Raw genomic sequence first — 14,915 nt, 5'->3', positions numbered from 1 at the left:
GGACTTAGGACCGGACTGGAGCTATACTTTTTTTTTATATAAGCAGGGAAATTTAAAATTGAAAATCGGCAAAAATCGTGATTTTTTTTTTATATTTATACCTTTGAAATAGGAAAATCGCCAGGGTTCAACTGTCAAGAGGCGATGGAATTTCTGGTTACAAAATGAATCCTTTTGATGAAATGTAATTTGCAGGTACACTACACGTACTTACAGTTTTCATAACATCTTGCTTTCAAATATTTTATCATAAATTTAACTTTGTTCCAGGTTATATCAATAAACAACACGGACGTAGAAGACCTAACCCACGAGCAAGTTGTACAGATCATCAGAAACACACGCGGCGTGCTAACGCTCGTCCTCAAACAAAATGGTATGTTTTTTTTTAAACATGCAAAAACGTCTGCGAGTGATACTACATATTTTTAAATTAAAAGAAAGAAATCCTTTCCTTTCTTTTTGTCCTTTAATTTAAAAATAAAAACGTATGTGTCTGCTTTTACACCTCTTTTTTAACAAACTAGGATGTGAAATTTAGCGCCTACCTATATATATAGGTGCTGAAGCCAATTTGACGTTATTATAGCTAATCTCTGTAGATTTATAGAATAGATATTATCTATAATAACGTCAATTTGGCTTTGAAGAAAGTCCTACAAAAAACAGTCGTCCCGTTTCCTTACTTATATTGGTCGTTGATCGGGTCGCCACCTTCCCGAATAAAGGTTGAGGGAGGCGATGGCTGAGATATGCGTCATACTCGTGAACGGGTGCCGTCTGTGAAGACCGGTCTGTTTAAGCTTACTGGGGCTGTTATAACTTAGTAACTTTAATTCTAATTTTTATTAAATTAGGACACTTTGTTCGGTTGTCGTTTGTTTCCTTTCTTTTAGTGAATATTTTAAATATATGATTTTGACTCATGGAGACCATATACATCTCTAAGGAGAATTAGATTAAGTAGATATACATTTTATTTTTAGTTGTGACATTTAGAGTCATTTGCACCTCTAAAGTAATTTTAGACTTTTTTTTTTTGTATTTGTACTTTTTATATTAAAATTTAGTGTAGTTCTTGGTTGTAATTCGACATTTAGAGACCTTCTACATCTCTAATTAATTGTATAGAGTTAACTTTAGTTAGAACTTAGAATTAGTATATAATAGTATCAATTGTAATTTCAACTCAATTTTAAATATTTTTTTAAATACCTATGTACATGTGACGTGTAAAAGTGCCCCTGTGGCCTATTTGCTGAATAAATTATTTTGATTTTTTTTTTTTGATTTTGATTAGACACTTTTTTATTTCTATTTCTACTCTTCGTTGTAAGATTAGTTACCTATCATGGCCTAGCAGCAGTAAATACACGTATCATTGAACTTTACCTATTTAAGAGATCAATAACTTACATTAATTTTCTATTCCAGCCGTATACGAACCCGAAGAAACCGGCCCCGAAGAACCAGCAGTATGCTTCGTCCCTCTCTGTTCCGGGCAACTGGAAGGAGACGCACTAGAACAGTCCATGCTCTTACTAGGCGACGGTCTAGCGAGCGGCGCGGCTTTGAAGCAATATGAAACGTTACTCAGGAGGATAGTTGAAGAACCTTGTGCTGCGTCCAGACATGTCAATAACGTCAATAAGAACAGATATAGGGATATTGCCCCTTGTAAGTAAAACAAACTAAAATTGTTGATTTTTTGGCAGTGGGAGTCGTCATATAGGTTTTCGGGGTAATAAATAAATAAATATGCATTATAGTAATCCATGGTTTTAACTATAAAACTCCCGTGAGACTCATACATATTTAATACGTGAGTAACCCGCTTAAAATATTTTTAAATAAGTAATCCATGGTGTTTAATTTGTTGATTTGTGAACCATTTTAACGGTTTGCTAATTTGAAACTTATTTCCAGACGATTCTACGCGCGTTATAATGAAGAATTGTTCAACTGGTGACTACATCAATGCCTCGTACATCAATATGGAAATACCCAGCTCCGATCTAGTGCTTACGTACATTGCTACACAAGGTTTGATTCATCAATATATTAAATTCATAAACTGAAACGGGATCTATCCTGGCAGGGTCGCCATGTACAGCTGATAGTACGGATGGTATTAGAAAAACAACAGATTCGATGAATATATTATGGTTTATTCTGACGAATGTTAGGCAATACTAGACCACAAGGAATTGATCTAGATTTATAATGTGGTCCAACGTTTCGCTGACGTTCTCGGTCACGGGCAGACTAGATCTCGCCAGTCTTGTATTGTATACATGTCTTCCGCACTTGATCTTGATGATTCACTTGTGCGGTCGCTAAGGTACACCTGACAGGCAATTATGGTCGCGCGATAAATGATAAAACATCTGGCCGTCCCTATCGCACTTACATAGTGCGATAGGGACGGCCTGATATTTTATCGTCTATCGCGCGACCATGCTACCCGTGCAGGAGACCACTTTGCGAACACGCAACACTCATGATACTAGATAAATATCTCAGAGCTGCAATGAAGTTTTGTTTGACGTTCATAGAAGTAGGTAATATACCAGCGATCTAACCTAACTTTCAGCTGTTTTGGTTTTTGTCTAAGCTCCATACAAAGTTGCTCAATTTCCTTTTTTGGATCTAATATACGTTTTAAAATTTTGTCTTCGGTTAGCGCGATAGTTACTCTTGAAATAAAACGCGATACAATCCGTTTCCATAGTTTTATTTTTTTCTAATAAACGCCTGCAAAAGGAAGAAATTAGCAAGACGGAAAGACGATTTGGTAAAAGTAAGGGGTCAACTAGATATGGGTAGCCCAAGACCGCATCAAACGAAGTCGGCTGTAAGGCCTACACTTCCATTAACAACTTATCACGTTAGATTAGATAGTAATGATAGTAATATGTTGCTCAAACTTGTGTCTAATTCATGTCTAATTGCAATATTTTACCCAGGTCCCTTACCATCAACCGTGGGTGACTTCTGGCAAATGGTGTGGGAGTGTGAAAGCAGTTTGGTCGTGATGCTAACAGTTCTGGTTGAAAGAGGGCGGACCAAGTGTCACCAGTATTGGCCTAAGGTAACATACGTTTTGATTCCTTATTATAGTTTGACGGTCTATCTACCAGATACTTACTTTTAGCCTGTTTCATAATCTCTAGTTTTTTTATTTTATTGAATAATAAAAGAAAAATTACCCTTTTTTCACACAAGATCCATCGTTGGCAAAATCTTGAGGAGGTTTGTGTGCCGATGGGGAGTTCAATAATATTACTTAACTATATCTTTACCTAAGTATTTAATACTAGTTAGGATTCTTAAGTCGTTAGATTGTAACAAATGCGATTTAATACATTTTTTAATATGTTTTCCATTAAGATACTTTAGTCTTACGTCCTCTGGCATCTCATTAAGTATTAATATATTAGTTTTAAGCTAACTTTATATCTTTCTTTCACCTGCGTGTTATTTTTAGGGTTCCGTAGTCAACTAGGAACCCTTATAGTTTCGCCATGTCTGTCTGTCCGTCCGTCCGTCCGTCCGTCCGCGGATAATCTCAGTAACCGTTAGCACTAGAAAGCTGAAATTTGGTACCAATATGTAAATCAATCACGCCAACAAAGTGCAAAAATAAAAAATGGAAAAAAATGTTTTATTAGGGTACCCCCCCTACATGTAAAGTGGGGGCTGATATTTTTTTTCATTCCAACCCCAACGTGTGATATATTTTTGGATAGGTATTTAAAAATGAATAAGGGTTTACTAAGATCGTTTTTTGATAATATTAATATTTTCGGAAATAATCGCTCCTAAAGGAAAAAAAAGTGCGTCCCCCCCCTCTAACTTTTGAACCATATGTTTAAAAAATATGAAAAAAATCACAAAAGTAGAACTTTATAAAGACTTTCTAGGAAAATTGTTTTGAACTTGATAGGTTCAGTAGTTTTTGAGAAAAATACGGAAAACTACGGAACCCTACACTGAGCGTGGCCCGACACGCTCTTGGCCGGTTTTTATTGGACATATAGCTTTACCTGGAGATTTTAAAACATACCCTTAGTACGTATTAGTAGTTATATAGTGATAGTTAGACAGTGGTTCAAAACACAATTCTTAATTCTATGTTTTAAGTGCCTTTTTTGACTAGCAAACTTAAAATATAATGAGACGTATTGTACAGTGTCGACCGTCTCGAATTATTGACAGTTTTGACCTAATTTTTAAAGTCGCCTTGAATTCCAATTATTTTGCTTACTGCAGGTTGGCAACACTCCTCTTAAAGCGACGAACACGCTTACTGTCCAGACAAACAGTGAGCAGAACTTGGGACATTACGTAAGGAGAGAGATGACTATAAAGGTGAAACTTTATCTTAACACATTATTTAAACATCACTTTTCCTGGATACACTATTCTATAAGATTTCCTCAGAAAATCCAAATGTTCTTATTACCTAATCGAGAATATTAATTTGAAGACAAGTAACATTTGCCGCAAGTGCCATCAAATTTAATCGGAATGCTAAAGTTGAAAATCTATTGCCGTTTCTAGATACATATAATTGTTATACACGTTAAACTTTCGTGAGACATATTCAAATAATTAATGAATCTACCGTTGTACTCACGTTATTATATCGCTAATTCTGCGACATGTTTCGGGCTCATTTGGAGGCCCCTCTTCAGGCATATACGAGTTCACGCGGCGGCTAAATTTCGTGGACTCCTATATGCCTGAAAAGGGGCCTCCGAATTGGCCCGCAACATGTCGCAGCAATAGTGATATAATAACGTGAGTACAACCGTAGATATATTAATTTATTCATACAATTGTTATTGATAGACTCAATTAAACTGTCTGCCTAATTACTTAAATGACGACCGGTCTGGCGCAGTCGGTAGTGACCCTGTCTGCTGCGCCGCGGTCCCGGGTTCGAATCCCGGTAAGGGCATTTATTTGTGTGATGAGCACAGATATTTGTTCCTGAGTCATGGATGTTTTCTATGTATATAAGTATTTATATATTATATATATATCGTTGTCTGAGTACCCACAACACAAGCCTTCTAGAGCTTACCGTGGGCCTCAGTCAATCTGTGTAAGAATGTCCCATAATATTAAATTATTAAATTATATTATATACCTAGTTTCCACAGAAACATCTTCAATATCTTGATAAAAAAACGTTATGAATGTATTATTGTATATTTAATATTAATTTTGGGTAGAAATAACATTGAACAACATTATTCATAGATTCGTTTCCCCAACCTTAAACTTCTTCTAATGTAATCCCTCGTTTGTTTCGTAAATAAGGATAACTCAATTTACATATAATAACTAGTAGGAACTTGAATGTTCGTTTACAATATTAATTCAGTTGTAAATTTAATTATTCGTTACATATAAGTATAACATATATTTTAAAATATGGATTAATGAGAAGGTAATCCTTGTAATGTTTGGTAAAAAATTTGGTTGTTTGTGTAATGACTATTCAATAATATACCACCGTAACATAACAGTAACTCATTGATTTTTTTTAAACTAAAGGAAAAATTAAAATATCACACCGTAAGGCAGGTTCGAACTGCGACATTCAGGACGCCGATGCAGCGGTTAAAAAATTAAGGTAAAATCTTTTGCTGGGTAAAATTAAGTTTAACTCATTAACTGTTTGTATTACAGGAGACAGGCGGGGCGACTAGGAACATAACTCAACTTCAATACACCGCGTGGCCCGACCATGGTGTGCCTGAAGACGCAGCTGCCTTCATCGACTTCACTCGATTATGTTCGCGGCTCAGAAACCATAGAGCGGTACGTATTACACATATCTTGTCAATAATACTACAAGAGTAAAAACGGGGTTACTAAGAACAATGATTTTACTAGAAGAGTACGGGGTTACTAAGAACAATGATTTTACTAGAAGAGTAAAAACGGGGTTACTAAGAACAGTTACTAACACGAACACTTGACTGACTTAAAGCTGGTGCTTACATGCGTTTCCAAAACTACAACACAACTCAATTACAATAGAGTATCCGTAACTTGGTTTATCTAATGAAGATAAAGATAGCCCATTTCTTCCTCTTCTTCTTTGTTATGAGCTGCAAGGCTTCGTTCGTAGCGCCTAAGTATCACCAAGAATCACTGCGACTATTCTTGATATTTGTGATAGCCACCTACTACAGCTGCAAAGCTCATTTGTTATTTGCATGCAAGAGACAGACAGGCGCAACTTCGATTATTAAATACTTGCGTTATATAATAATAAATAAATAATATGCTTCGTTAGTTTCTTTCTTTTTTTATTTATGTAATTTATTCTTTGGACCTCCTCGTTAAGAGACACATTTGCATTTGAACCTTTCAACAACCAAAATAACTAAATCACTGGCTTGTTTTTTTTTTTCAGTGATACCGACCGTAATCGAAGAGCTGGACGGCGAAGCGGAACGCGTGCTCGACCCTCCAATGATAGTCCACTGTTCCGCCGGCGTGGGCCGCACCGGCGCGCTAATACTTGCGGAAACTGCCATCGAGCTGCTGACGCGCCGCCAGCCCTTCTACCCGCTCGAGCTGACCAGGCACATGAGGAAACAGCGCCCCATGTGCATACAGAATGCGGTAAGGATCAAATATCCATCTGTTGTGAGCCGACAAAAGCTCCCTTAGGGCCGGTTGCATCAAACCTTCTGTCACCGTTAAAGCTTTCGTTAAATTTTATAGAAGTTCCATAGACGCTGCGTGACGATGATGTGTCTGTCAAATGTGTGATGAAACTGGCTCTTAGGCTCCCTTATTTTCTGTAATTGTATTTGCCCTTTGGGCATCTGAAGCAAGCTAACAAACCTATTATCAACTATTAGCTATTCTTAAATGAAAGAATCGCGTGAACTAAGTTTTTAAAACTAATATCGATGGCGTAGTCCCCGGCCCCGATGTAAAAGTCTCGTGTAAAATTACACAGGAACTTTATGATAGGGGTGTACTATTAGTGGGCCAGTGAGATATAGACATACCAATATAATCTCCACTGAACGATTGTATAATCTGTTAGCTGCTATGCATAACCGGGGTGAAAAAGGCTGACGGGGTGATTAGGGACGGGACCCGGTATTAACAATTTCTTAAAATAAAAATTTGCGACTCGAATTGTAACTGTATACCTAATCCCCGAATTTAATTATAAGAATATATCACTCTCCATCCCTTCAAGTATCTTCATTAAAAAATCACGTCAATTCGTCGCTCCCTTTTGCCGTGAAAGACAGACAAAGAAACAGACACACACACACTTTCCATTTATAATATTAGTATGGATACTAGTTCAAGAAGTATAAATAACATTTTAATTTTATTTACAGAGCCAGTACAAGTTCGTATGCGAAAGCATACTATCGGCGTACAACCAGGGTCTCATCAAGGAGTCCTCAGAAAGCGGTTCCCCCTGAAGCCTCATCTTGCCAATCCATTTATGATGTAAGCTAACTTATTGTCACAACGAACAAAAACTTGTTGGTCCTTTGTTTTTAAATGAGATTAACTGTAAATGTAAAACGGGGTGACTTTAAAATGGTGGGGTAGCAATATAAAAATACATCATTTAGAAAATTTTAAACGTAACCTGTTAGTTTTGTAGTTTTAGCATCTACATATTTGAAACGTTTATAATTTAATTTACTTTCTAGTTTGGGTTTGTATTAACTTAAAACTAATGTGTTAAAAATAATTTCTTAACAAACTACGAAGATTACATATTTGATTTTAATTTCACTAGTTAACTCTTTATTGAAATAGCCCATTTATTTCAAGTCACCCCATTGTACACTTAAACTTCATTAAGTATTAATCTTCCAACCGGGTTTGATGATTTCCTTGCAACGAAGATTTTATTTTACATGCACACACACTGTACTGTCAAGGGTATTAGAAAGATAAGTGTCTGTAATAAACATAAGATCAAGCAAGCAAGACTGAATGGCAAAGTGGCCTTCTAAAGTAGGAAAACGAACGAGGGACCTCAATGAAGTATAAAATATCGAAGGAAATTTCAACTGTCTACTGCCTCTATGATATCGTTTAATATATGAAAGTAGAAAAGGTTCAGTCTATTTTTCGGACCAGTCTAGAAGTTATATAAATACGTACAATAATTATCATGTTTATTTTTATTTCCTAATTAGGAGATGTAGGTGTTTTTTTGAAATATTTAAGATTTCTATTACTACTCATATGAAGAGCAGCTTTTAAGAAAAAATGTTATTTTGTGTTTTACACATAAAAGTAAATTTGATCCGAGACCGAGAACTTCTTATTTATGCCTTTATGTCTACTAAATGTTACTGTCATTAAAAAAAAACTAACCATGGAGATACTTTTGTCTGAGATAAACTCCATTTTTCTACAAATTCGAAAATCATCTCGAATAGACATATCACAGTAGTTAAAGTAACCTTGCTTTTGTATATTTGTACTTATCTTCTATCTATTCTATCTGTTTTCTTCAATGTAGTTGTATCTTGCCTTCGTAACGAATTTATGAAAATTTAATTTTAATAACTAGTTTTAGTATTTATTGTTATTATAAGTTTCATTTCTTGTGCCATTCACAGATAATATATTGTTCAATTGAGGCGAGTTGACCGTGTAATTATTTATTTAACCTTTTAGGCAACTATAAAACTATAGATACCGTTACGTGGGGGCTATTTGGATCCAATGGGGGTCATTAAAATTTTTGGTATAACAAAATTATGCATAATTTGTTTGTGTAATGTATATTTTCTTAAAATTACCCTTATGCAACGGTAGCTATTGATGATTCTATTTATACCTATGGATAAAAGGTTAATTTTAAACCAGTATTAAACAGTTCAGAATATTATTTATCTTTATAATTATGTCTAATACGAGGGACCCTAATAGCATAATTTGTGTAAAATATAAGGAATATCATTTTGGAGCTAGGGGTTTTCTCATAGGGTCAATTTATTAAAGCCTATACAATAACTTAAATATTCTCATATAAACGACTGATTGAGTACTTTAAAGTTTGTATGAAGCCAACATATCAAACCTACCTTAATATTTAAAATCTTAATTCCTTCTTTTAATATTCTAAGAAATCATTTATTTTGACCTATTTTTGCAAGAAAGTTATAATTTTGTTAGCTAGCTGCTGTGTGCCTATAGATTAAGCAAATGCCATAAATCTAATTTTATACCAATAACAATATTCTATTATTTAAGACTTAAGTCATATATCCCAGTCGCCTGCTGTAAAATTTAAAATTAACGCCTATATTTTTTTTATTTCAATATCTTACTGATACATTTATTGAAAAAACCTGCATTTATCTCATAATGTGTTCTTTTCAATGCAGTCAATTGGGAATTCGGATTAGCCTTACGTATAAACATTAGAAGTAGTGAATATTCCGTTCTTTCTAAATTATCATAAGGAATGAAATAGCATTGAATGTAATAATTATGTTTGTTCATTACTTTCATTAGTATCGAGGTAAAAAGAGCAGCTTATTAAATCTAAAAATTAGTATATAATTAGTTGGTATTTTTCGCCCCTGGTCTCTTTCGCCCCATTTTAAACAATGTTCAAAAACTTTGAGAACTCTTTCGAAGTTATTGAAACTTTTTGTTATACATTTCTTTGACGGGATGAAAATGAACGGAGATAATTATTAATATTTTTCATATTGCTAATAATTGTACAAAGAACGGAATAATAGTAGTACCAAATGAATAAGTGTCTCAATTTAATGTGTTCTACATTTTTGGTGTTAAAAATGTGTATAAATCTATTCATATGATTTTTTAACATCAAAAGTTGTTAGAAGTATATTGAGGTACTTATTAATATGGTTATGTAGGTATGTGTGAATGACTGACGTTACGTACTGACGTCTTGTTTTCTTAGTATTAGAGAAGACGTGTATTTTCAACTTAGTACTCTTAGAGCAAAATGGTCTATTTCAAATAATCTGCGGGCGTAGCCCACTAGTGTGATAAATTTTATCGCGTCGGTGCGTCCCTTAATCGCACTTACAAATAGTACGAAGAGGACGGACTGACGTGATAGGCTTTATCACGCTACCGTGCTTGCCCGCCAGATATACCAAATTGCTCTGAGATACAACTTGTATAGTCTAGTTTGATTGACAGATGGCTTTTATATATACATGTATTTAAATGTACAGTATGTACAGCAGTATGTATGCATGTATTGTACAGTCAATCAGTTGAAACCCTAGGCCACTCTACAACCATTTCAAAATGACAAGCGGTAAGAGATTTCTTACAATCTGATTAATAACGTTACTATGACATAGTTCTACACAGTGACCTAGGGTTCCAATTGGTTGACTGTACCTTATCATAACCGAAAGGACATCAAACCGTGAGGAGTGGAGAAAGGAAGCGAGACCTTTGCCCAGCAGCGGGACATAATTTAAGCTAATAAAAAAATCATAACCGAAAAGTCTATATTACTGGCATACTCCTGGCAGGCTGGCATGGTCGCATGATAAACGACATACCGATGCATCACTATGCATTTAAAGGTTAAATTGCGGTTAGGCAAAAAATCGATTGTATTGTATAATAGTTATCTGTCATGAAAAACCAGTACTTTTCCTGTACGGATCTTGTGATTTTGTTTTCGAACGTGCTGTGCATTTTGTTCTGTGTCGATTAAAAAAGTTTATTGATTGTATTTCATTGTTTTATTTTTAACTAAACGACCAAAATACACAACCTACATAATAATAATTAGGTATATTATCTTACATGTAGAAGCCTTGATCAAGAAAACGATGACCTTTTGTACTTTGGATTTCAAGTGCCTTCATTTGTTTTGACAGATGATTTCGCAAATAATACTCGTACCTTTTGGAGCGTTATTTAGTAGGTACTTTCAAACGATCATTTCTTGCCAGTCTCTTTGACTTGGGCATTGTGGTGGAAATAGGCTACTAGACTCATATCAAATTTGGCACAGTAAATGATTGTCTTCTGTAGTATTTGACATAATATATAACAATATTTATAGATCGTGGGTATAGAAAGTGTATTTTGACTACGTATTTTCGATAAAAATGTGTGTAACTTTAATTTATTTTGGCCACCGAGAACGCTGTCAGCGATGAAGTGACGTCATCGAATTTGAATCTTACTGCATGTCAAAACAATCACTGACATACTGAACTTTATGCCTTCATACTTAAAAAGTCAGAAAATGTTTTTTTTTAATAGAATGACCTGATGCACAGATAAATTATAGATTTAACATGGCTGTGTTGTTTTCGCCTGATTACGTAAAAGTATACTTTAAAAATATTTTTGCTGGTTTTAAGTCATAATAAAATATGGTAATATTTTATTTCGGTTAATTGGACAGTGCTTAATCATATATTATAAGACAGACTTTAAATAAAACCGGCCAAGAGCGTGTCGGGCCACGCTCAGTGTAGGGTTCCGTAGTTTTCCGTATTTTTCTCAAAAACTACTGAACCTATCAAGTTCAAAACAATTTTCCTAGAAAGTCTTTATAAAGTTCTACTTTTGTGATTTTTTTCATATTTTTTAAACATACGGTTCAAAAGTTAGAGGGGGGGACGCACTTTTTTTTTTTAGGAGCGATTATTTCCGAAAATACTAATATTATCAAAAAACCATCTTAGTAAACCCTTATTCATTTTTAAATACCTATCCAACAATATATCACACGTTGGGGTTGGAATGAAAAAAAATATCAGCCCCCACTTTACATGTAGGGGGTACCCTAATAAAACATTTTTTTCTATTTTTCATTTTTGCACTTTGTCGGCGTGATTGAAATACATCGCAGAGTACATATAATGACGGCCTGATTTTCATATATGTACATAGTAGTTCCACAATTTAATTTAGGTATAAAATAATGAGAAACGGGCAAGGGAATGATGATATTCCTTAGTTGAATAAAATCACAAACTAAAGGTAACCGAATTGTATTAACCTCCAGCCCAAACTCACCTAGCCCGGCCTAGTTACAAATCTATTACTTATATAAGTAAATAAGGTTGTCAAACTCGAAGCAGTGGGATCCACATCAAACATCGTAAATCATGATTCATGAGCCGTATTTTTTCTATGAAGGGCACCACGGAAACTCACTTATTTGTCACTTGATAATACAAAAGGGTAGTAGTCCGTAATTCAGTAGGTAGCTACCCACTTATAGAAAATAAACCTTGTACACAGATGAAGTGCGAAAAGGGTTTCCTTCGTATTTTTCCGGAAACGTTCGTATTTGTCATGCTAGTTGTTCAGTCAATGTCAGTACATTAACATGACGGTTGTACGTTTCTGTAACAATACGAAGGCAATTTTTTTCGCACTACGACATATCTGTAGGTACTATGTTCTGAATACATCATTTTCGTATTGTCCAGTCAAAATTGCTGACCTTTTGTAATAGTAGTACATGTGCAGATCCAGGGGGGGGGGTCATGACCCGCCCTTGGAGCCTAAGTTCGCCATACAAATAGACCACGTGACCCCCCCCCTCCCCCCTGGGCACGAAGCTGGATCCGCGCTTGTAGTAGTAGGTAAGTACCTACGTTTTGTTACTTAGGTACATTCAAGAGGCCGATGAGGTTAAAAAGTGGCACTTTTCAAATTTCTTTAGTGTACCTCTTTGTAAGCAGGAAGCCATTTTTTTTTGTGCACACTACTATTTGACAATAGTTATTTGATTTACAAGGGGGCAAAGTTGTTGGTTAACCGCACGTGCCAATATTGAACCACGAGCGTAGCGAGTGGTTCAAAAAGTGGAATCTTGAGCGCTGCGAGTATTTCAAGGCACGAAGGTTAAACAAACTTTGCCACCGAGTGAAACACAAAATTTTTCACCACACCAACACGAACAAAATACTAACTATAAAACATGAAACTAAATCAAATCCATCAATTTATTCAATATTTATGATTCAAAATCTGCCTGCCCGCTTAAGACATCAAGTAAAAATTATTTTGCACTCTTGTGGATAAAATGCAATTTTGCTATCCGTTTTCGAATAGCAAAGAATGCCTTTATTAGTTGGTGTGTTGAAAATCAAGTTAACAATCGCTTTCTCTACAACCAATCGTTTCGTGTCTTTTTCCCTCTTCCATATTTAGCTACGCGGCCTATTATGATAAGCCTCGCCGTCAGACTTAGCTACGCCAAAAACTCGCTACTGAAACTTCCGTGCGCACACGAGTTCTCGACCCGTAGTACCGCCGCCCCAGGTTTCAGTTCAGGGTCTCAGTCTATTCGCGGCTTCCGTTTGGGCGGCCCGCCCTCTCCGCCGCCCAAACTTCCCATCGAAGGTTTGACGTGTAACTTTCAGTCGCTACCTGTTTCTAAGCCATCTTTTGTTCTAAAGGGCACAACTCTTGTTTTAGTGGTAAAAAAATTGGAAATTTTAGTTACCTACCTAATCTTTTTTAAGGGTCATTTTGATAAAGTGAAGGTCTGAATATGTGTAACTTTTAGTCGCTACCTGTTTCTAAGGTACTTACCGTTTCTTTTATTTAGTGGTAAATTCTCAAAATAAATCGTACAGTTTGAATAAATATTTTTAGATGATTTTGAAGGGTGATTTTGATAAGTGAAGCCTTTGAAGGTTTTAATACGTGTAACTTTCAGTTGGTACCTGTTTCTAAATAAGACGTTCTTTGTTTTATTTATTCGTGTAAAAGTGACGGCTTAGTTTGCTTTTAAATAGGCTAGTTGACCCTTTTTTAAAGCCTGTCTTATAATATATGATTTAGTACTGTCCAATCAACCGAAATAAAATATTACCATATTTTATTATGACTTAAAAACAACAAAAAATATATTTAAAGTATACTTTTACGTAATCAGCGAAAACAACACATGTTAATCTATATATTATCTATGCATCAGGTCATTCTATTCGAAACAACATTTTCTGACGTTTTAAGTATGAAGCATAAAGTTCAATATGTCAGTGATTGTTTTGACATGCAGTAAGGTTCGAATTCGATGACGTCACTACATCGCTGACAGCGTTTTCGTTGGCCAAAATAAATAAAAAAATACACACATTTTTAATCGGAAAATACGTAGTCATCATACACTTTTAATACCCAATATTGTTTTTTTATGTCAAATACTACAGACGACAATCATTTATTGTGCCAAATTCGATATGAGTCTAGTAGCCTATTTTAGCGAAAGATTATTTTGATAATTTACGCTAAACATGGGCAAAATAAAGATTTTTAATTTTTTCAAGTAAATAAATAACAATATAAAATAAATAAAAATTAAAAAGGATTAAATAATCCTAAATAAACAATTCGTTTTTTAAACGACTATTATGTTAAGATAAAAAAAAAAATAGGAATGAGATTGTAAATTTGCATTTTAAGTGACATTTACTTTTCATGTGAAAATACATCAAAAAAAAACTAAAAAAGAATTACACAAAAAAATACTGGCTAACGAGGCAGAGTTACAAGAAAATAAACCAAATCTAGTCAAAATTATCAAGTAGGTACCTTTGTCTTTCTTTATGGTCCGCGTCCATAGGCTTTATTTTTCCTCCCTTTCAAAGTTGGTCAACTAACCTAACCACAAAATAAAAATTTTGTAAAACACCTGACATAGTGGCCCGATTTTCATGAAACCTGGCTAAGAACACTCCTGACTAATTTTATTCAGCTTTCAAACAAAAAAACTAAATCAAAATCGGTTCATCCGTTCGGGATCGGAACACACACAGACAGACAGACAGGCACGTCAAACTTATAGTACCCCGTCGTTTTTGCGTCGGGGGTTAAAAATATTATCCGTAAAACAAGAATCGATTGAAAAAAAGCCAATTCTG

The 14,915-nt window shown here is 34.9% G+C and overlaps 1 protein-coding gene across 2 annotated transcripts in view; it reads left to right on the top strand.

Moving 5' to 3' along the window:
* The window catches only part of LOC125230029 (tyrosine-protein phosphatase non-receptor type 4), a 34,059-nt gene extending 25,401 nt beyond the window's left edge, over positions 1-8,658 (top strand). The window contains exons 9-16 of one of the 2 annotated variants that reach the window (XM_048134951.1): positions 271-376; positions 1,435-1,677; positions 1,927-2,043; positions 2,967-3,091; positions 4,273-4,371; positions 5,701-5,832; positions 6,433-6,645; positions 7,386-8,658. In XM_048134951.1, coding sequence (XP_047990908.1) covers positions 271-376; positions 1,435-1,677; positions 1,927-2,043; positions 2,967-3,091; positions 4,273-4,371; positions 5,701-5,832; positions 6,433-6,645; positions 7,386-7,472 — 1,122 coding nt within the window. In that variant the 3' untranslated portion in view covers positions 7,473-8,658. Of the gene's footprint in view, positions 1-270; positions 377-1,434; positions 1,678-1,926; positions 2,044-2,966; positions 3,092-4,272; positions 4,372-5,700; positions 5,833-6,432; positions 6,646-7,385 lie in introns of those variants that run through there. The other variant, XM_048134952.1, reaches the window with a different exon arrangement.
* The last annotated feature ends 6,257 nt before the right edge of the window (positions 8,659-14,915 follow it).

Source organism: Leguminivora glycinivorella, chromosome 10, assembly GCF_023078275.1.
Source record: "Leguminivora glycinivorella isolate SPB_JAAS2020 chromosome 10, LegGlyc_1.1, whole genome shotgun sequence".
NCBI classification, from domain to species: Eukaryota; Metazoa; Arthropoda; class Insecta; order Lepidoptera; family Tortricidae; genus Leguminivora; species Leguminivora glycinivorella.
The sequence above is the reverse complement of the archived record's forward strand: the minus strand, read 5'-3'. Positions and strand labels throughout refer to the sequence as shown.